Here is a 23,273-nt window from a genome sequence, read left to right as displayed (position 1 = left end):
CCCTCCGCTGCCAGCCCGCTCTTCTCATACCCCTGAACTGGTTCAGATAACTTCCACATCTGCTCCTAGTTTTGTGGCCTTGAGTAATTCACGTAACCTCTCTGAGCCTCAGTTTGCCTGTCTGTGAAATGGCCAACATCTCTTCTGAATGGTTGTTAAATATTTCACCCCTTCTTATAATCTCCCCTACCAGGCTTCCCTCCACACCATTTGGAGCATTTAAAATAGAAAGTCAGGTAGTCAGGTTGGGGCAGCCCTGGGAAGCTGGGGTTAAAGTGAACATTGGGTTCCTACAACCATGGGTTCTCATTCTGTCTATGCTGTTACCAGCTCTGGGGCCTTGGGGGAATTGTGTTAACTTCTTTGAGCCCCAGTTTTATTGAAGTATAGTTGATTTACAACATGGTGTTAGTTTCTGGTGTACAGCAAAGTGATTCAGTTATATATATGTGTATACATATATACGTACATATACATATTATTTTTCATATGGTTTATTACAAGATTTTGAATATAGTTCGCTGTGCTATACAATTGGACCTTGTTGTTTATGCTCTGCTTTAAAATTAGGAAATAAGAAATGTAGGCTCTTGAGTACATAAAGTGCTTAACACAAGGCCAGGCACCTAGGAGCTGTAATTGCTATGGTGTTGTTCTTTTTAATACGTAATATGATATATGTGGCTCTAGGCCAACATATATTGGAGCTTGACTTCAGCTTGGAGGGACCCAGGCAGATTTTTGCTCTAAGCATCAACCCCCAAAACTGCCCCTAGACCTGCTGCCCTGGATCCCCCCACTCTTTTCACTCAAAACAGAGGCACCCAGGTGGGTCTTAAACCCTTAAATGGCCACTGATGCCCCATAATGGTGGCACGTGGCAAAGCCACTCTCCTTGACTTGGAGTTTAATGGAGGTTTGTTCTCTCTGTCTCTTTCTTCCATCGCTGTCTCTCGCTCCCCTTCTCTGTCTTATGGTCCTCTTCCGATGTTTCTAACTTTGTGCACATCTCTGTATCCATCACTCTATGGCTGTCTGTCTCTCTCTGTCTCCTTCTCATGCCTCTCTGTTGTCTGTCTCCCTCCCCACACCTCTGTCTATCTGTCTGTCTCTCCTCATCTCTCTTCCCATGCTTGGTGCTTTCTCTCCAACCACCCATCATGTCTCTGTCTCTCTGTGTGTCTCCAACTCCTTGATTCTGTCTCTCTCTCCACGTCTCTCCCTATGTTCTGCTGCCCCCATATTTCTCTGTCCCTCCCCACCATCCACTCCCTCCCCCTCATTTCCTGCCTCCCATCGTCTGGGGCAGGAGGGCCAGCAACTGATGCAGGAGAAACCAGAGCTGGCAGCCTCGGTGCGGAAGAAGCTGGGTGAGATCCGGCAGTGCTGGGCGGAGCTGGAGAGCACCACCCAGGCCAAGGCGAGGCAGCTCTTTGAGGCCAGCAAGGCCGACCAGCTGGTGCAGAGCTTCGCTGAGCTGGACAAGAAGCTCCTTCACATGGAAAGCCAGCTGCAAGATGTGGACCCTGGTGGGGACCTGGCCACTGTCAACAGCCAGCTCAAGAAGCTGCAGGTACGGCCTGGCTGACACAGACGGGGGCTTTCTAAACACAGTGGGGCCAGAGTCAGGGTCAGATCCCACTTGAGGTATTTCAGACAGAGGGGATTTAAGATAGGGATTTATTTCAAATGTGTTAGAAGAGCTGGAAACAGAAAGGGAATACTGAGGCAGTCCAGCTAGTAGCCACTATTGGAAGCACCCACCACCCCTAGGGAAGGGGGTACAAAGGGGGAGGAAAGATTTAGAGCCAAAAAGCAGTAGGTAGATCACAAGCACACTGAGCGTTTTCCAGGACCCTGACACCTGTTTCCTGGATGGAGAAACCAAGGCCCAGAGGTAGGGGGCTGGCTTTGCACAGAATAATAACAGCATTCATGGGACTTCCCTGGCGGTCCGATGGTTAAGACTCCGTGCTCCCAGTGCAGGGGGCACAGGTTTGATCCCTGGTGGAGGAACTAAGATGCCCATGCCACTCGGGCAGCCAAAATAAATAAATGAATAAAATAACGGCATTCATGGAGTGCTTCCCCCACCAGCCTCTGTGCCGAGCTCTCACTGACCCCTCCCAGCAACGCTAAGAGATTGGTACTGTTATTATCCCCCATTTGACCAACGGGGAAACTGAGGCACGGAAGGTAGAGAGCCTGGCCCAAGGACGCACAGCTAGCCAGTGTCTCCATTACAAAACAGCGGCTCTTAGAGAACAGACACAGTGTCTGCTTTATCTCTGCTCCTAGCCTGGCAGCCTGTGGTGCTTGGTATCTTACTGTTTGATGCGCTGACTGGAGGTGCGAATGTAGGAGCTGTGTCTCACCTCCCAAGGTGTGACAACTCCTGCCTTTACATCCCAGGAACAATGTCTGAGGCTCTGGGAGGTGAACTAATGGCCCAGGGTAGCCAGTGGCAGAGCTTGGATTCAAATCCAAGTCCCTCAACTCTTCACCACTCCCGCATAGTTATGCTTCTAAAGTGTCTGGCAAAAAAAAAAAAAAAAAAAAGTCGACTGATAATAAAAGCACATGACACTAATTAGTATTTATTCAGTTATCTATGCAGCAAATCTTTATTGAGCACCTATGTCAACACGCTAGGCGCTTTTCTGGAATACAGCAGTAAGCAAAACTGACAAAAACTCATGGCCCCCATGGGGCTCACATTCTGGCGAGGAAGACGGTCAAAGAAGCAAAGAGCAACAGATCTGAATAGGATGTCAGGGACGTCATTGCTTTCTGTACCCCAGCGGTTCTCAACTGCCTTGTCTCCAGGATCCCTTTACCTCTTACAAATCACTGAGATCCCAAAGAGCTTGTTTGCGTGTTTAATATTTACTATATTAAAAATGAAAACTGGACATATTTAAACGATTGATTTTGTTTAAAAACAACAACAATAAATCAATCACCTATGAACCCCAAAGCATTCTTTTATGAAGAATAACTATATTTTCCAAAACAACAACAAAAAAATGTAGGCAGAAGATTGGCATCGTTTTCAACGTTGCAGCTCCCTTTCATGCCCGGCTTAAAGGAGCACTGGAGGGAATTCCCTGACAGTCCAGTGGTTAGCACAGGTTTGATCCCTGGTCGGGGAACTAAGATCCTGCATGCCACCCGGTGTGGCCAAAAAAAAAAGAGCACTGGCTTCTCACCTCTGCTTCTGCATTCAGTGTCTCTTGCAATAGCACTGGTCATGCGGTCCCTGCAAAACCCTGCTGTGCACCTGGAAGAGAATGAGAGGGATAAAGGCAAATTAACAGCTTAGTATTTTTTTAAACAATGTTGTAACCTTGCAGACCCCTTGAAAAGATCTTGGGAATCCGCAGGAGTACCCGGACCACACTTTGAGAACCGCTGATCTGTGTTCTGTGCCAGCCACTGATAACCTGTCCCTCCTCCCCAGCAGCCCTACGAGGGAAGTGCTGTGGTTTCCTCACTGGACATGTGAGGAAACCACAGCACAGAAAGAGTCCTGGCTCTCCCAAAGTCACACAGCCACCAAGTGGCCATTCAGGACCACATTTAGTTCCCATCCACCCTCCTCCCTCGATACTCCCAGACCATAGTGGGGAACATGACCCTCTCACTGGCCTCTGAAAAATCCATCACTGCCTGAGGTCCATAGCTGCGCAGGCAGTGGTCACGCAGGGATGACTCGGCCCCACGTCTGCTCTGAGGGATCACCTGGAATATCGGCAGAAACAAGTGGTGGCCTGGATGGTCAGACAGAGGAGGGAGCAAGGACTAGTAGCAGCTAGGGGCCAAGTGATGAAAGCCCTAAGGGGTGGCAGACAGGCCTGGGTTCAAATCCCAGCCAGGGCGCAAGTGTAGTCCCTCTCTGAACCTCTGTCGTCCCATCTTAAGTAGGACTGCCTCAGCGCGGGCATCCCAGGGCCAGGTGAAGGTGTGCACTGGGATGTGGTGAGTTCCCAGCAAATGGGGATCTGTGACTGTCAGGATCCCAACAGGAACAGAAGGCATGCTCCACTGAGGACGATTTGAAGAGGGCCTATCGAGAGTCTTGACAAAGGTGTGAGCAGGGAATGGGGAAGCCTTGGGGCCGATAGGAGGGAGCTTTACTTCCGGGCAGGGGTGAGGGGGGTGGGGGAGGACAGGGGGTGCAGAGTCACCTGGAAGGAGCGGGGACCCTTAGGCAAGAATGGCCGCTGCTGCAGGGAGGAGCCGGGAAATGATAGGTCCCCTCCGCTACGTTCACAGGACTTACTTCATGGGTGCAGCCCCACAGGACCCCACACTCGGTTTTATGCTCTGCTCTCCTGTTTTGAAATTCTTTTGGCCGTGCCGCGGAGCATGCAGGATCTTAGTTCCCCGACCAGGGATAGAACCCGTGCCCCCTGCAGTGGAAGCGTGGATTCTTAACCACTGGACTGCCAGGGAAATCCCTGTCCTGTTCTGAAATTCTGAACATTTGAATCAAGGGACCTGCATTTGCATTTTGCACTGGGCCCTGCAAATTATGTAGCCAATCCTGAGCCCAGCCAACCTGGAAGCCAGAAGACAGGGGAGCCAGTTGCTATGGTCCATACAGGTCAGCCCACCCCACTCCGCCCCCGGCGACCCCAGGGCACAGAGCAGGATGGAGAAGCTTAGACTGTGGGTCAGGAGGGGCAAATGGAGACCTCCAGCACAGCAGCAACTATTACTATGACTATTCATCGTCTTACGATGATGACTAACTCTTCCTCAGTAGTTTATTTCAGTGAATAAAAGCACAGACTCAGGACTCAGCAGGTGTGGGTTTGAATCAGAGCTCTGCCACTTACTAGGTGTGCGATGTTGGGCACGTGGCTTTGCCTCAGGTCTGAGCCTCAGGCGCCTCCTCCGTGCAAAGGGAAGGACCCTAATGCTAAGCCATTTGGTGACAGCGGGACTCTGGGTGGCAGTACATGCCAAGGTCAAGGCCATGGATGCTGGAGCCTGGCTGCCTGGGGTCAAGCCCAGCTCTGTGACTTACCAACTGGCTAACTTGGAATTATTTCTCTTTTTGTGCGTCAGTTTCTTCTTCAGTCAAATGGACATAATAACAGTAGTGATTTCATACAAACATTGTAAAGATTACAAGACGTACTGCAGGATGTAGTTTCAGAATTGCTGACCCAGCAAATCTGACTAAGAGACAGTTCTCGCTTACAGGTTTTAAATTTTTAATTGTCTTCCACCAGAGGGCACATCGTCACTATACTGTGTTCAAAAGTTGGGTTATTTCTCTGCCTTCCGTAGATTCTGTTATTTATGTGAAATAGTTGTTTCATTTGTTTCTGATTATATTCCAGTTTGGCACGTCCCCCCATCCATGGAGCTTTTAAAAAATGTATTTGGCGGGGCGGGGGGAGGTGCTACATGAGACGTTAATATAGCGCCGAAAGTTACAACTGCCAGTTCACAGTTCATCTGTGACAGATTGCTCGCCTGAGTCCTGATGCCATTTAATGCTCTCGTCCCCAGCAGCAAATGAGAGCTCCTGTTTCTACCCATGCTTGCCAACACTTGGTTTTGGCAGACTTTTTAGATTTTTTTTCCCAGTCTGGTGAATAGGCAGCATATCTCACTGCGGTCTTTGCATTTGCATTTTGGGTGGAACTGGTGACCTTGAGCATCCTTGTCTCCCTTTTTGGCCATTTAGGTTTCAGAGGGAAGGTTTGGGGCCTCCTGCCCTAGACAAGTGCAGAGCCAGCTCTTCCCTCCACATGGAGGGGGTTAGGCCCACCAAGCCCTGGGGACCAGGAGGTGAGGTCCCCATTGTTTAAGGGAGAGACTGAGGCCCAGGGCGGATGAGAGCCTGGGGGTGGGGGGTCACACAGCGATGGGTAGGCCCAGCACAGGACTCCTGGCCCCTTTCCCCAGCAGAGGGAGCCCAAGGTGGGGAGTGACTCAGTGGGCCAAGGCCCCATATGGAGTCCAGCTGGGCCTCAGGAGCTGCCACTGGGGAGGGGAGCGGCCTCCCAAGGCCCTGCTGTCCCCTGGGGCCTGCCTGAGATCCCAGACACTGTGCATATGCAGGAGGGAGGGGGTCGGTCCGGCCGGGCACATCTCCTGGCTGCTCTACCCCTCAGGGCACCAGGGCCAGGCTGGGCTGGGGGAGGTGCTGGCTCCGGGTCTGAGTGGGTGTGGCTGTGAGAGTGATCTCTTCCCCCTCTGCCTCATTCTGGGCCTGTCTCCCAGTCTCCCCCAGTTCCTCTGTGTCTCTCTTTCTCTTAGTTTTTTTCTCTCTCTTTCTCACCTGTCTGTCTGTCTCTCTGTCTCTTTATCTCTCTCTGTCTTACTCACTCACTCTCTTCTCTCCGTCTCTTTTCATTTCAGTTCTCCATCTCTGCCCCTCTCCCTTGATCTCGCCTCATCCCTGTGTCCTCCTCGTGTCCTTCCCCTTGTCCCCCACCCCAGCTGCTGCAGCAGCCTTCCTGGAACCCCGCCTCCCAGGTCTAGGCCATGTGACCCAGAGTCCTCCTTCAGGGCCTCCTCCAACTGTCCTTGCCAGCTGAGGGGCCAGATGGTAGAGTCCCAAACCCCTGCTTTCCCAATCCCAGGGGTCTGACCAGCTGGCCTGGCTCAGCCATGGGCTCTTGCTTGGGGAGGGAAGCGGGGAGCTGGTCTCCTGCCATCTAAGGGGGACCAGTCAGGGGAAGATGCACGTGGAGTCTTTGCAGCTGCTGAGCTGAGTCCATAAAGACTACCTCCCACCCTAAGCCAGGCTCTTTTCTCTGGCCGAGAAAACACTCTCTTTGCCCCTTTTCATTCTTTGCCCCACATTTCTTCATCGAGCGCATCATGGCCCAGAGTCAGGGGCTACACAGTCCAGGGTTTGAACCCTCGTTCTCCTACTGTGTGACTGAGGACAAGTGACCCCACCTTTCTGAGCCGCATCATCCCCAATTACAGAGAAGCAGAGTGACTGAGGGCCACTAGGGTTTCGTGGTCACTTGGTCCTGGGTTCAAATTCTGGTTCTGGCAGTTTTTACTCTGGACCAGGCATTGATCGTCTCTGAGCCTCAGTCTCCCCAGCTGGAATATGGGAAGACAGCAGATGGATCCGAGAAGGAATCAGGTTGATGTGGGGGTCAGGGCTTGTGTGTCACCATGGGGCAGAGCGCCTGAAGCTCTTTTGGAAGTAGGCTCTTCTGTCTTTTGTTTGTTTGTTTTGTTTTTTACCTTTAATCTCTCTTTTTTTTTTTTTTGGCTGTGCTGCGCGGCTTGTGGGATGTTAGTTCCCCGACCGGGGATTGAACCCAGGGCCTCAGCAGTGACAGCACGGAGTTCTAACACTGGACCACCAGGGAATTCCCAAAATACACACTCTTAAAGAGTACAATTCAGTGATTTTTTTAGTGTATTTACAAAGTCAAGTGACTCTCACCACTATCTAATTCCAGAACATTTGCATCACCCCAAAGAGAAACCCCGCACCCATTAGTTCCCTCTACTAGTCTACTTTCTGTCTCTACAGACTTGCCTATTTTGGACATTTCACATAAATGGAATTGTACAATATATTGTCCTTTGCGTCTGGCTTCTTTCACTTAATGTTTTCAAGAATCATCCATGTTGTTTCTTTGGTTTTAACGTTTAAAGCTAGTTTACTTTTTTTTTTTAATGTTAACCTTTAATACCAAGAGAAGCAGAAGAGCATGGTGACCGATCCAACAAACAAAATCAACACACATTTATGGAGACTTACTCTGTGCCAGGCATGGAGCCAGGAGCTGGGCTCCAGTTGTGAACCATACAAGCATCCCCATCTTCCCTGACCTCATATGCTGTTGTGAGGATTAAACGAATTCATTCTTGTCAAGCGCTTAGGGCAATCAGGGTGTGTTACCCATTATCGCTGCTATGGCAAGAAGTTCAAACAGAAGGGTATGATGTGTAAAGTGAAGTCTTCCTTCCTCCTCCACATGCAAGTCCCACTCCGCAGGGGTGTAACTGCTCTCAACTGTTTCTGCTCTATCCTTCTAGAAATATTCTCTGCAGACCCACGCACATACACATGACATACAGCCTATAGTGAAGCTTGCCTTTTCACTTGACAAAACACCCTAGGCATCCTTCCTTGTCACAAAATCGAGGATAGAGTCTGTCCTTTTAAACTGTTGCATGGTATTCCAGGGGTACTTTGACAATGTCATTAACCAACCTTTGAGAAACCTTCGGGCTGTTTTCAATCTTCTGCTAGTATAAATAATGCCACAACAGACATCCCTGTCCATATGTATTTGAGCCTATGTGCAAATATTTCTGTAGATAATAATCCTCAAAGTAAAATTCTGGGACCAAAAGGTGTATGCATTAAACTTTTTCACAAATATTGCCAAGTGTTCTCCTGAAACGGCAGTGGACACACTTGCAGTGTGAGAGCCATCCATCTCCCCACATGGCTGACGTCATTAGGTATTAGCAAGCTTTTTCATCTCTGCTAATCTGAGAAGTGAAAGATACTGTTTTGTAGTTACTTGAATTTGCATTTTCCTAAATATTGAAGGAGGCTGAACATCTTTTCATGTGTTTAAGGACCATTGTACTTCTGTATCCTTAGCCCATGTTCGCAGGAAAGGATACACATTAAATGGGTGTTCAAAATACGTGGCATTTTTGTAGAAGTAGAAAAGTGGCAGCCCCTGGAATTATTCCATCTCGGGTCACACGGCCACTTGCTGGAGAGGTGGTAGAGGAGTTTTCATTTCATGGGGAAGTGGAACTTATAACCTTCATATTTCAGACTATATTTGAAAGTTTCCTGAATTCTGATGCATTTTTAGTTTTCTACCCATCACAACAATGTTCTTCTTAGCGAAAAAGTTTGGGGGATGACTATTTCATTTTTCTTTGATTTCTGCCACTTATAATTGTGCCTTTAAAATTTTTTCCATTGTACATGGTTTTGCCTTGTTATAAGGTTTGATTTTTACCCATTTTTATGACTCCTACAGATTGTGAACTGTATCAGCTGGGATTCTTTGGGGTGCAGTTCATAGGACTTAGGCTAGAAGGGGACAGTGTTGGCTCACATAGCTGGAAGATCCAGGGGGTATGAGCTTGGGGCATGGCTGGATCAGTTCCTCAAATTACATCCTCAGGAATCTCTCTGTCTTTGTTTCTGCACCCTGCTTTTCTCTGTGTTGGCCTCGTCACTGGGGAGCCTGTTCTCTCCTGGTGGCAAAATTGTCTCCAGTATCCCAGGTCTGTGTTCTTCTACCTTTAGGAATACGATGAGAAGGAGACCACCCCTTTTGAGCTCACACACCTTTCCAGCAAAAGTGAGAAGAGTTTTCATTGGCTGATCTTAGGTTACGTGCCATCTCTTACCCAATCCTTGTGGCCAGGGTGATTCAGTGTTTCTCATTGACCAGGCCTGACTCACATGGCCATTCTTGGACCGCTTGGTTTCATCAGCCCCTTAGGAAACTGTAATAGTTTTCACTGGCCCAGCTTAGGTAATAGGACCATCCCCGACCCAGTGTTCTGATTGGCCAGGTTTAGATCATGTGGCCACCTTGGCCCTCTAGGTTTTATCAGTTCCTCAAGAAGTTCAGGACCTGAGAGTGGATTTTCAGGTGCTGCAAAGGAAGGGACGGATGTTAGGCAGGCAAAACCAACCCCCTGCACTACAGAACCTCCCAACAAGTCTTAATTTGGTTCTTAAGTTTCCAGCTTTGGGTTTCAGTCTTTTGCTGTAATCTGTTACCACTTAATTTCATTATTTTGTTTTCTTTTCTAGACTTCCCCCATCTGTTTAGAATCACACAATACATAAAATTTGGGGTGGGGGGAAGATCCTACTAACCTAGATATCTTCGGTAAAACAAAGTCTCACTTCAACGTGCCTCCGGATCCCACACTCCAAAGGGGACTTCAACTATTATTTGGTGTGCATCCTTCTAGATCTCTTTCTATGTGTTCATAGATGTGCCTATATGGATTACTAATGGTTTCATTTTCTTTGTATTTCATGCTTAATTTAAATTCTTGGATAAATAAATATCATGGTCCAGACATCAAAAATTATATAAAAGATCCTATGTGAAAAGTTTCTCCTTCGTCCCTGTCCCCATTCACTAAATTCTCATCCCCCCAATAGGTACCATCTGTTATTAATTTCTTGTTTATTCCAGGGAATTTTTATGCATGTGTAATCCACTACAAATATCTATTCATAAGTAGGTTCTAAAATTGTTTTCCTCTTAACAGTAAATCTTGGGTATTATTCAATACTGATGTGGATTTGTTTAACCGTTTCAATCTTCATGAGCATCAAGGTTGTTTCCATTTTTTTTTCCCCCATTATAAGCTCTGCTATGATGAGGTCTTTGGACAAACATCTGCTATGATGACCATCCTCAGACAAACATCTTTGTGCGTATGTGCCAGTGTTTCTTTTTTTTATTAATTTAGTTTTATTATTATCATTTATTATATTTTTGGCTGCGTAGGATCTTCGTTGCTGTGCGTGGGCTTTCTCTAGTTGCAGCGAGTGGGGACTACTCTTCATTGCGGTATGCGGGCTTCTCATTGCGGTGGCTTCTCTTGTTGTGGAGCACAGGCTCTAGGCGCGCAGGCTTCAGTAGTTGTGGCACGCGGGCTCAGTCGTTGTGGCTCGCGGGCTCCAGAGCGCGGGCACAGTAGTTGTGGTGGACAGGCTTAGTTGCTCCACAGCATGTGGGATCTTCCCGGACCAGGGCTCGAGCCCATGTCCCCTGCATTGGCAGGCAGATTCTTAACCACTGCGCCACCCGGGAAGTCCCTGTGCTAGTGTTTCTTTAAATACATTCCTAGAAGTGCAAGTACCAGTGCCGGATCAAAGCATTTTGACACGTATTGCATTTGGATAGGACCTGCCAAACTGCCTTCCAAAAAGGCTCTACTAATTTACACCACCACTGACAGTGGCTGAGTGTGCCCATCTCCCTGGATCTTTGCCAACACTAGATATTATTGATCTTTTAAATTTTTGCCAATCTGATGAATAGAAGAGGATACCTTGTTTTAATCTGTATTATCCTGCTGATTAGTGAGACTGGGAATCTTTTCGTGCACTTATTTTTTCTTCTTTGTGTTGCCTGTTCACATCTAATGCCCATTTCTCTTTTGGGCCATCTCTCTTTGCTGATGTCATTCATTTGTGCATTGAACAAACCGCAACTGAAGGCCCATTACATGCTGGACACTGTTCTAGGCACTTGGGAATACAGAGGTCAATTGACACAGCCTCTGCCCTCATGAAGCTAACATTCCAGAAGCAGGAGACCAATTAAAAAAGGCTTCACAAGTAAAGACAATTATCGGATGGTGGTTAAGTGCTGCAGAGACAAAGGAAGCAGGATAAAAGGGAATTCTTTTACTGGTAAAGAAACTAGTGCCTTGCTCTAACACATACTATTTTTCCAGCTTGTTATTTGCCTTTAACTGAATCTAGAAATTTAGGTTGTTGCAAAAGTATTTTTTTAAAAACAAAAGTATTTTTTGTGGCCAAATTTATAAATCTTTCCCTTTACGGTTTATGTGCTTGGAAAGATTTCCTCCATCCCAAGATTATAAAAGCTTTTGCCCCGGTTTTCTTAGTATGCCTTATGGATTTACTTATTCCACTTAAGTCTTTAATCCATCTGGAATTATTTTCAGCATAAAGAGGGAGGAAGGGATCCAGCTAAATTGGTCAGCGACTTGGCCCCTGACCATTCATTGAATAACCCATCCTTTCCTCGGAGGTTGGAAATGGCATCTATAAACTGTATGAATTCTCCTGTGTACTTGGGTCTGCTTTTCCACTTTCTGTCTATCCCTGTGGCACATCAACCATTATAGCTTTGTATTTATTTTTGATATTTGGAAAGGTTGACTCTTTGGACAAATTACCTAACTTTTCTGGGCCTCAGTTTCCTCCTCTGTAACATAGGGATACCACCAACCTCGAAGGGTTTTTCTGAGAACTAATGAACTAACGGGCCACTTTAGTCCAGGGGGTCAGGAAAGACTCTTTGAAAAGGTAACAGCTAAGCTGAAATCTGATTGACTGGGAAGAGCATGCCTGGTAGAGGGAATAGTTACGGCAGAGGCCTTGAGACAGGAACTAGCTTAGTGGGTTGCAGGATCAGAGAGGAGGGCAGCGCTTCTGGAAGGAATTGGGCCAGGGGAGAGTGGAATAGTGGGCCTCGACCAGGGGTTTGGCTGTCACCATAAAGGTACTGGAGAGCCACAGCGGGATCAGGAGGGAGGGTGGGGCCTGCTGACCCTACCCTTGTCCCCACAGTCGATGGAGTCTCAAGTGGAGGAGTGGTACCGCGAGGTGGGAGAGTTGCAGGCGCAGACGGCGGCGCTGCCGCTGGAGCCGGCGAGCAAGGAGCTGGTGGGCGAGCGGCAGAACGCGGTGGGCGAGCGCCTGGTGCGTCTGCTCGAGCCGCTGCAGGAGCGCCGCCGCCTGCTACTCGCCTCCAAGGAGCTGCACCAGGTGGCGCACGACGTCGAGGACGAGCTGGTGAGGATCCGCGCGGGGATCTGGGGCGGGAGGGGTGTGCGAGGGTGGGGCGGGGCATGAGGCCAGAGGCGGGCCAGCCGGCAGAGGGGGTGGAGACTGAGATGGGGGCGGGGCCATGGGACTTAGGAGGGTTCAAGGGTGGAGATGGCTGAGGGACCTATCCACTAATAAGCAGATAGACTCAGTCATTCAGTCCTTAAGTTTTTCACTTACTTATTCACTCATTCATTCACTCTTCCACATTTCATTAACACTTTCAATCACTCATTGATTTATTCATGAAGTTATTGATTTATTCATCCACTCATCCTTTATTCATTCTTTCACTCATTTATTTATTATTCACTTACTCACTTGTCACTCATCCATTCATTTCCTCATTCAGTCATTCACTAATTTGTTCATTCAGACTTGCCCTAAGTCAGTGTGGTTAGGAATGTGATGGGGGAAGCAGGGGGCTGTGAAAGCCGGGAGGAGGCATCTGGCCAAGTTCAAAAGTCAGGGAGAGTTTCCTGGAGGAGGGGATGTCTGAGCTGAGACGTGAAGGAAGAGTCCATTTGAGGGAGCCTGCTGAGGGAGTGGGAAGGGAATTCCAGGAAGCAAGACCTGCCTGTGCAAAGGCCAGAGGTAAGCATGAGCCTGGCTCGAGTGCAGAGAGCAAGACAGAACATGTCCAGAGAGGAGGCTGAAGGCATGACCAGACTTTTAGGCGAGGAAGGGCCTTGGATGCCGGGGAGGCTTGGATGCTTACAGTTTAGCTGGGAGGGAGGGGTCCTTGCCCTGCTCCCTGTATCCTTCCCTTGACCTTATCCCTGATTTCCTCTCCAGGCATGGGTCCAGGAGCGGCTGCCTCTGGCCATGCAGACAGAGCGAGGCAGTGGTTTGCAGGCCGTCCAGCAGTACATCAAAAAGAACCAGGTGAGCAGAGCCACGTCAAGGGAGTGGGTTAGGACACATTTGGATACAAATGATAGAAAACAGCTCAAGGTGGTTAAAGCCAAAGAGGGGAATTTATAGGCTCTTGTAACTGCGGAGACCGTGGACCGCAGATAGATGCATCAGGTGCTTCCAAGACGTCATGAATCTCTCATTTCCATTTTTTTTTTTTCCTGTTAGCTTTGTTCTCAGGCCAGCTCTCCTCTCCTGCTGGTAAAAGAACTCCAACAGATTCAAGTTTATACCCCACCAGTAAAACTGAAGAGAATTTTTCTCTCTCAGTAATTTCAGCAGTAGTCCCAGGAATAACTCTTTTGGGCTCAACTTGAATCACATGTCCACACTGAACTAATCATGGTGGTCAGGGATTTAGACAGCTCTGAATGGCCTGGTCTGGACTAAGGGCTCGCCCTTGGAACCTGTAGGTGGGGTCAGCCTTAACTTTATCTGGGCTGAGATGGAGACAAGGGGATTCCCCACATGAAAATTAGGGTCCTGTGACTAGAAGTAAGGACACTGGCTACTGGGCCACGAAAAAGAAAACAACAAACCAACAAGAACCGCAGACACCTATACGGAGAGAGGACAGAGATAATCGGAGGGCTGACACCGACACCAAGCACAGTGGGGGGCTTCTGAGCCGCTAAAAATCTCTGGACCTTTATTTACTTCCCTGAGACTCAATTTCCACATCTAAATAAGTAGAGACTTGGTCTAGAGCCATGGTTCTCCAGTTGCTTAGGGAACCCTTTTGCAGAGGAACCCAATGGCAGAGGAACCCTTTGATCAAAGCCACTCTCTCACCAAAGCCCAAAGTAAGACATATATAAGAGGGGTAATAATAATACAGTGATGGGACCTCCCTGATGGTCCAGTGGTTAAGACTCTATGCTTCAAGAGGGAGGGGATATGGGAATATATGTATGCATATAGTTGATTCACTTCGTTATACAGCAGAAACTAACACACCATTGTAAAGCAATTATACTCCAATAAAGATGTTAAAAAAAAAAAAGAAACTCCCATCCCCCCCCAAAAAAAGACTCTACGCTTCCACTGTAGGGACACGCACAGGTTCGATCCCTGGTCAGGGGAACTAATATCCCGAGTACCACGCGGCATGGCCAAAAAAATAATAATAATAATGATAACAATAATAATAATACATTGATTAAAGACTTACTGTGTGCCACATACTGTCCTAGGAGGTTATATCAGTTATTTAATTTAATCTCCACAATAACCCTGTGAGGTAGGTATTGTCATTACCACCTTTTATTTTTAAAAAAATCTAAGTTGGGAGAATAGGGCATTAAAGGATGATGGGAAGGTGAGTACAGAAATTATTTTGGAAAGATTCGTGATTATGCTGCACTTGGTGGAATTCTTTAAGAGGCTGGAGTTTTGCTTTGAGTTTTGTTTTTCTATCTTGATGAAAATACTCCTGGCTGTCAACAGTGTTGGGAACAAACAAAATTGGCCCATCATTTTCACAGTTGAGGAAACTGATCAAGGGCACTTAATGCTTATAATTGGGGGAGCTCAGCTGTGTGTGTGAGAGAGTGTTGGCTACCCAGGGGCTGTTAAACACATACTAGCCGCTGGTGTTGATTGAGCACCTACTGCCTGCCGGACACGGTTCTAAGTGCTCCACAGGACAGCAACCCCACAAGGTAGATATTAGGGGGCCACCACTAGCCATGTGCCTTCAGCAAGTTCCTCAACCTCCCTGTGCCTCAGTTTCCTCATCTGTGAAATGAGAATGAGAACGATGTCTGGCTCCTGGCGTTGGAGTGAGGAGTAAATGAGTGGCTGCAGGGAATTCCCTGGCAGTGCAGTGATTAGGGCTCTGCGCTTCCGCTGCGGGAGGCACAGGTTCGCTCCATGCCATGAGGTGTGGCAGGAAAAAAAAAAAAGAGTGGCTACATTATGCAAAGCCCTTACTTAGCAAAGTGTCTGACAGGCGCTTGGTGTTGGCTATTATTATTAACTCCATTTACCAGTTGGGGAACCGAGGCATAGAAGAGGTTAACTAAAGTACTCAGCAATTACAGAGCTGGTGGAGAGAACCTTCTGGGGGTGACAGAAGAATTCTGTATCCTGATCTGGGTACACAGGTGTATAATGTGTAAAAATGTGTCGAGCTGCACCCCTAAGATTTGTGCACTTCACTGTATGTAAATGATACGCATGTAAATGATACCTGTGTTTAGGTCTGTGTTGCAACCATTAGGGGGGTAATCTTGCAATCATCGGGCATCTTGTTTGAGAGCAGAGTCTCTGGATCCAGCCTCCTGTGTTCAAATCCTGTCACCCCCTTACTAGCTGCTTGTTCTCTGGCAACATACTTCACCTCTCCGTGCCTGTTTTCCCACCTGCAACGTGGGGGGGGGATGAGTGAGCGAGGAACCGCAAAATGCTTAAGTGGTACCCGGCACGTGGTGGGCCATCTGCGGCTGTTTGTTATCCTCTCCTGGGCGGCGCCAGTCGTGGAGGTGCCCTCTGAACGCTCCTCTCCACTCCCACCCCCAGGGCCTGCGGCGGGAGATCCAGGCGCACGGGACGCGCCTGGAGGAGGTGCTGGAGCGCGCGGGCGCCCTGGCGTCGCTGCGCAGCCCCGAAGCTGAGGCCGTGCGCCGCGGCCAAGAGCAGCTGCAGAGCGCCTGGGCCGGACTGCGGGAGGCGGCCGAGCGGCGGCAGCAGGTGCTGGACGCCGCCTTCCAAGTGGAGCAGTATTACTTCGACGTGGCCGAGGTGGAGGCGTGGCTGGGCGAGCAGGAGCTGCTCATGATGAGTGAGGACAAGGGCAAGGTGCGCCCGGGCTGGGGGTGCGGGGGGGCCTGGGGGCGCTGGAGCCCGGGGCCGGCCCCTGCCTCCTCATCGCGGGCGCCGTGTGCCCCCAGGACGAACAGAGTACCCTGCAGCTGCTCAAGAAGCACCTGCAGCTGGAGCAGGGCGTGGAGAACTACGAGGAAAGCATCGCGCAGCTGTCGCGCCAGTGCCGGGCGCTGCTGGAGATGGGGCACCCGGACAGGTGGGCGGGCGGGGGATCGGGGCCACGCAGGGGCGCGGGGCCGGTTCTTAGGGAATGATCCAGCAGGATCTGGAGCTTCGCTGTTGGAAATTGGGGCAAGGCCAGGATTGGACATTGGGGTGGGGGTGGGGTCCCTCACTGCCCCGGGCTGGTGCTTTCGGATTTTGGCAAGTGGCTGGGGGCCGGGAAGAGAGGAGCGCTGCGCAGGGATGTTTGAGGGGGTGGGGCCGTGAGCACTAGGATTTGAGTGTAGGGGAGGGGGGTGATGTCTAGGTCTGAGGGGAGAAGTAAGAGCTCAGGACAGAGAAGGGTCCTCTCCCTAGGACAAAAAAGCCTGGAGCACTGGGATTGGGCATGGCCTGAGACCTCTTGGACAGCGGGTCATATGGCCTCCCTGAGTTTAAGTGCAGGGCCCACATCTAGGAGGCTGGGCCGAGGGGTGAGATCTGAGACAGAGGCACAGAGCTAGACCTCTGTCCGCCTGAGCCTGGAGACTGGGACTGGAGGTGAGGTGGGTTGTCTGGGGACCCAAGTAGGGGGTCTGGAGTCCCACTCAGGTCGCTGGAGGGGCCAAGTGTGGGACCACGGACTGGAAGGCTGGGAGGGGGTGGAGGGAGGGGGTGATGAGCTTATCAAGCTTAGGAAAGCAGAGTTTTCCCTGAGCGCTAAGATGCAAGTGCTGGGTTGGCTGCGTCCAAGGCTTGCAGAACAGAGTCCTGCGTGAAGGAGTCTGACGGGACTCAAACTTGCCTGAAGGGTGGCCTGCCTGAAGGGTTGCACAGCTCTGCCCTGAGCTGGGGCGGGGGGTGGCAGGGGGTCAGAGCTCTGTCCTGGAAGTCTCAGGGGGCTCCATCCCTGCCCCTCCCTGTCCCCCAGCAGCGAGCAGATCAGCCGGCGGCAGTCTCAGGTGGACCGCCTGTACGTGGCACTCAAGGAGCTGGGCGAGGAACGCCGGGTGGGCCTGGAGCAGCAGTACTGGCTGTACCAGCTCAGCCGCCAGGTGGACGAGCTCGAGCACTGGATCGCAGAGAAGGAGGTGGTAGCTGGCTCACCTGAGCTCGGCCAGGACTTTGAGCACGTCACGGTGAGCAGCATTAGGAAGGAGCAATGATCCAGTGGCCGCTGTGTCTGCTACTAAGGTTCTCTGGGCCTCAGTTTCCCCATCCATCATAGGAGAATTGTAATAGCACCACCGCATGGCTCTGTTGAGACACAGATGGATTAATATAACGTAAAGCCCTTAGGACAGTACCGAGCACACACAGGGCCTAACACAGCGTTAGTTATTATTCTTGTCGTCTTATTTTTATTCTTGTTGTTACTATTATCGCTACAGAATGAGCGCTCAGTAAGTGTTGGGTATTTTTTGATTGTCTTCATCGTGTAGTTACTGTTCTCACCTGCCACAAGATGGTGGGCTGGAGGGGGCTGGCGTGTACGGCACCTTTGCCCACGCTGGGGCCCCCATTTCCTGGTGGCAGGTGCTGCAGGAGAAATTCTCGGAGTTCGCCAGTGAGACCGGCACGGCAGGGCGGGAGCGGCTGGCGGCGGTGAACCAGATGGTGGACGAGCTGATCGAGGGCGGCCACACGGCGGCGGCCACCATGGCTGAGTGGAAGGACGGGCTGAACGAGGCCTGGGCCGAGCTTCTGGAGCTAATGGGCACACGGGCCCAGCTGCTGGCCGCCTCTCGGGAGCTGCACAAGTTCTTCAGCGATGCCCGAGAGCTTCAAGGACAGATCGAGGAGAAGCGGAGGCGACTGCCTCGCCTGACCACCCCTCCTGAGCCGAGGCCCAGCGCCGGCTCCATGCAACGGACCCTGCGCGCCTTTGAACATGACCTGCAGCTCCTCGTGTCCCAGGTGGGGAGCTGGCGGCCAGGAGGGACAGGTGGGAGGGCCTGGACACTGTGACCGAGGGATGGGGGCAGCAGAGCAGGCAAAAATCAGGCTGTGGACCACGTTGAAATTAGGTGGTGGGATAGATAGAAAACAGACCACGGAACAGGGAGAAATCACACGATGCGGCAGGTGGAAGACGGACTGATGGCATGCTGCATAGACTCAGACAGTGACGGAAGAAAAGTGGTATAGCATGCCTGATAGAAATTAGACAGTGTTTCCAGTGGAGATTGGCAGGGGTTCTCCTAGAAACTGTTACCCAAATCCAGATGGAGAGTCTAAAAGGAATTGCGAGGGCATTGAGAGAAATTTGGCTGTGGGGCAGATAGAAATTAGGCAGCAGGTCTCTGACAGAAATCACATGATTTTCCTCGAAGAAATTTGGTGGGTTTGGATTTGATGAATGGAAATCAGAGCTAATAGGAATCAGGCAGTGGGTCTGATAGGAATTAGGAGGTGGATCTGAGACATCAGATGGAAATGAAGCTGTGGGCCTAATAGGACTCAAGCAGTAGGACCGAAGGAAATTGGGTTGCAGGTCTAATGGAAGGTAGAAATTGGACAATTATTGTATGTGCATCGTACAGATGACTGTTAGAAATCAGGCAGAGAGACTGATAGTGATTACATGGTGGGTCTGATACAAGTATGGTGGTCCCGCCAAAAGAAATCAGGTGGTTGAGCTCGTGGAGAGTGAGCAGTGGGTCTAACACACACAGCAGAACCAACGGAAAGTGGGCAGGAGACCTGATAGTAATTGGATAGCGATTCTGAAGGAAATTGGGTAGTAGGGAGTGGGTCTGAAAAAAATGGAGTGGAAAATATTGGACAGCATGTCTAATAGATGTCAGGGTGGAGGAAGGGTTTCCTGAAAGAAACAAGATAGAGGTGGGCCTGAAAAAATGAGGTGGCAGACCCAATAGAAATAGAGCTCTCAGACTAAAAGAAATCAGACAGTAGACTGAAAGAAACCTGATGGTAGGTGTAAAAGAAGTCAGAATGCAGGTAAGTCAAAGAAACAGCAGGCAGCAGACATGAGAGAAATATGGTAGTGGGTTTAAAAGAAGTCAGAAAGTGGGAAAGTCAAAAAGAAATCAGGCAGCGGATAGGAATGAAACCCAGTTGGAATCTCAAGGGTGCAGGCTCCTTACTTCTTTAGGCTCTGCATCCAGACAGCAGATGGGGGAAAGAGAGGGTGGAGCCTGGACCCCGTGGAGGGCTGGTGCTCGACCTGGCATGCCCCTCAGGTACGGCAGCTCCAGGAGGGGGCAGCCCAGCTGCGGACGGTGTACGCGGGCGAGTACGCGGAGGCCATCGCCAGCCGGGAGCAGGAGGTGCTGCTGGGCTGGAAGGAGCTGCTGGCAGCCTGCGAGGATGCCCGCCTGCACGTGAGCTCCACGGCTGACGCCCTGCGATTCCACAGCCAGGCCCGTGACCTGCTCTCCTGGATGGATGGCATCGCCGGCCAGATTGGGGCGGCTGACAAGCCCAGGTGCCCCTCATCCCACCTCGGGCTTCTTACCTGCCTTTGGGCAGCAACCCCCAGCCCATCAGCAGTCCCCTTCCTATAAAAGAAATCACAATAGCCAATACCTGTGTAGCACCTCTGCCTACCATGCACTGTTCCACATGCTTCTTGTGTTTTAAGACCCCTTGTCAGGCCTGGCATTGGGGCTCAGAGCACAGTGCATCCTCCTGCCTTTGTGGAGGGGTCGCAGCATGGGATGGGCTGACTCAAGATAGGGACAGGGAGGTGTACTGGAGGCTTAACCTAGTAGGCACTGACTTATTGCTCACATAAGTGTTCGATATAAGTATCCAGCAGAAGCCTGTCCCACGGTGATTGGGAGCCAGTGTTCTTCCATCATCAGCCCTGGGGTGATTTGCTGGACCTTCTGCATCCAGCTACAGATGAGAAAAAGAAAGTGGGAGGATACCGTGGGAGCTTTTAGGGATTAAACCTGCACTCACGTTCTGTTGGCTCAGTGGTCCCAACCTATCTGCCAGGGAGGCTGGGAAATGTTAGCCCAGCAGTGCGTCCAGGAAAACAAGGGCCTGGAGAGTGGTGGATACATAACATTGTTTCTGTGAACTGTAGGCCCTTGAGCCTGCATTCGTTTACTCAGCAAATATTTACTGATGCCTACTGTACGCCAGATGGTGAGCAAGGTCCAGCCCCTGCCCTGATGCAGCTTACATTCTGAGGGAGGAAGCAGGCAACAGATAAGTAAATAAACAAACACGTGATGTTATTTCAGAGAGTAATAAAGGAAAAATAGAGCAAGGTAAGGGGACCTGAGTGAAGTGATCGTGAGTTGGTAAAGTTCTGGGGGGAAGGGTCTTCCAGGTGGAGGGATCAGCAAGTGCAAAGGCCCTGAAGTAGGCTGTCGTTAAACATGTTTCAGCAAAGGCTAGGTGGTCCTTGTGGCTGGATGGAGTGAGGGGGGAGAGTGGGGAATGGTAGGAAATGACGTCAGAGGGGCCATAGGGCATGGTGAGGAGTTTCCCTTTGCTTGGAGTGAGATGGGAGCCATGGGGGAACTTAGGGCAGGGGAGTGATGTGATATGATACACATTTGAGAAAGATCACTCCAGGTACCTGTGACAAGTAGATGATGGAGAGCCAGGGTGGAAGCAGGTAGGCCAGTCAGGAGGCTGCCGCCATCACCCAAGTGAGAGGTGATGTTGGCTTGGCCCAGTGTGGCCGTTGAAGAAATGAGGCAGCATGATTGATTTTAGGAATTGAAAAAATCTTTTCATTATGGAAAATTTCAACTCTACACAGATGTAGCAGTAACACATAGGGAACCCACGTGTGTACAGTGAACACCTGGCCCATCTTCATCTATACACTCCCCCACGTCCCCTCCACCCTTGACGGAGTTATTTTAAAACAAATCTCAGATTTCATATCATTTCACAGAGTATGTTTTCAAGTTATAAATGTCCAGTCTTGACTGATGGATTAGCTTAAGGGGCTGAGGGAAAAAGAAGAGTCACGGATGAATGATGGGTGAATTTACTGAGGTAGACAGTTTCGGGGAGGGTACATTTGGGAGATAGGGGAGAATCAGGAAGATTGTTCTAGGCGTACTAAGTCTTAGGTAGGAATCATTACAATGTGGGACCATCAGAAATAAATTTGGACATATTAAGTCTTTTTTTTTTTTTCCCCCTGCACCGTGTGGCTTGTGGGATCCTAGTTCCCTAACCAGGGATCGAACCCAGGCCCTCAGCAGTGAAAGCGTGGAGTCCTAACCACTGGACCACCAGAGAAGTCCCTGGACATATTAAGACTTATAAAGCTACACTTGTTGACTGACAGAACCTTCAGAAATTTGGAATTTGCTTTGACCGTATAACAGCTTAGAACGGCACTGTCCAATAGTTATACAATGCAGGCCACAGATGTGAGCCACATATATAACTTAAGATTTTCTTGGGCTTCCCTGGTGGCGCAGTGGTTGAGAGTCTGCCTGCCGATGCGGGTGACAATGAGTTCGTGCCCCGGTCCGCGAGGATCCCACGTGCTGCGGAGCAGCTGGGCCCGTGAGCCATGGCCGCTGGGCCTGCGCGTCTAGAGCCTGTGCTCCGCAACGGGAGAGGCCGCAGCAGTGGGAGGCCTGTGTACCGCAAAAAAAAAAAAAAAAGATTTTCTTGTAACCACATTAGAAAAAGTAAAGAGAAGCAAGTGAAAATTAATTTTAGTAATTCATTTTATTTAACCCATTATACCCCAAATATTGTTACTTCAACATGTAGTCAATATTAAAATTATTGAGATAATTTTACCTTCTTCTTTATATTAAATCTTCAAAATATGGTGTCTGCTTTACACTTGAACACATCTCAAGTCAGACCAGCCACACTTCAAGTGCTCACCTGCCACACATGTCTAGTGGTTACCATATGGGACAGCACAGCCTTAGGTTAGAATCATTGGTTAGTGGAAGCTTCAGAAGTATAGCTTTAGAAAATTAGAAAAATTGGATCTTGAAATTCTAGGTTAGAATCACCAAAGTGGGACATTTTAGCCCTCTGGGAAAGTTGGAATCATTGAATCAGTGAAGAAGATTGGCCCTTGAGAACTTGATCATGGGAGGGGGGTGTCCCGAGGTGGTGTGGAATCCCAGCTCAGGGATTTGGGCTTATCAGGAGCTGCGTACGTGGAGGGGTGGGGGAGGTCGAGGGAGGCGGCCCATGGCTCAGATTCCTACCCACCACCCACTGTAGGGACGTGTCATCGGTGGAGGTGCTCATGAACTACCACCAGGGCCTGAAGACTGAGCTGGAGGCGCGGGTGCCCGAGCTGACAGCCTGCCAGGAGCTGGGGCGCTCTCTGCTGCTCAACAAGAGTGCCGTGGCTGATGAGGTGGGAGGGGAGCAGGGGTCTCCCTCTGCCATCTATGCCCATCGGGGTGGGAGCCACCCCTGACGCCTCTCCCTACCCACCCGCCACTCGCAGATCCAGGCACAGCTGGACAAGCTGGGAACCAGGAAGGAGGAGGTGTCGGACAAGTGGGACCGCCATTGGGAGTGGCTGCAGCAGAGTGAGTGGGGCCCCAGACACACGTGGCTCAAGGGCACAGGGATATGCCCCGGCGTGTCAGGAAAAGCCCAGAGGGTGACAGTCATACTTTGCACACCCCATGGGTCCTCAGCAGCAAACATGAAGGCCTGGGAGGGTGGACAAGGGGGCTGCCCTATCATTGACTCCCTGATGGCAGACACCTAGGGGAGAAGCTGGTGCCCTCGGAAATAGCCCCCGCCTCTCTCCTTCCTGCAGAGCCCAGAGCGGTCAGGGCTGGGAAACCAGAGGGGGTGTGGAAGGCCAGAAAAAATAGCCAGTGCCCCTGTGAAG

At 50.2% G+C, this 23,273-nt stretch overlaps 1 protein-coding gene across 1 annotated transcript in view; it reads left to right on the top strand.

Moving 5' to 3' along the window:
- Positions 1-23,273, top strand: part of SPTBN4 (spectrin beta, non-erythrocytic 4) — a 70,362-nt gene that overhangs the window by 39,788 nt on the left and 7,301 nt on the right. The window contains exons 19-28 of the mRNA XM_060129937.1: positions 1,310-1,573; positions 12,317-12,541; positions 13,370-13,459; positions 16,010-16,288; positions 16,381-16,511; positions 17,391-17,595; positions 17,993-18,373; positions 19,660-19,904; positions 22,646-22,784; positions 22,878-22,962. Coding sequence (XP_059985920.1) covers positions 1,310-1,573; positions 12,317-12,541; positions 13,370-13,459; positions 16,010-16,288; positions 16,381-16,511; positions 17,391-17,595; positions 17,993-18,373; positions 19,660-19,904; positions 22,646-22,784; positions 22,878-22,962 — 2,044 coding nt within the window. The remainder of the gene's footprint in view (positions 1-1,309; positions 1,574-12,316; positions 12,542-13,369; positions 13,460-16,009; positions 16,289-16,380; positions 16,512-17,390; positions 17,596-17,992; positions 18,374-19,659; positions 19,905-22,645; positions 22,785-22,877; positions 22,963-23,273) is intronic.

Source organism: Lagenorhynchus albirostris, chromosome 19 (genome assembly GCF_949774975.1).
Source record: "Lagenorhynchus albirostris chromosome 19, mLagAlb1.1, whole genome shotgun sequence".
NCBI classification, from domain to species: domain Eukaryota; kingdom Metazoa; phylum Chordata; class Mammalia; order Artiodactyla; family Delphinidae; genus Lagenorhynchus; species Lagenorhynchus albirostris.
The sequence above is the reverse complement of the archived record's forward strand: the minus strand, read 5'-3'. Positions and strand labels throughout refer to the sequence as shown.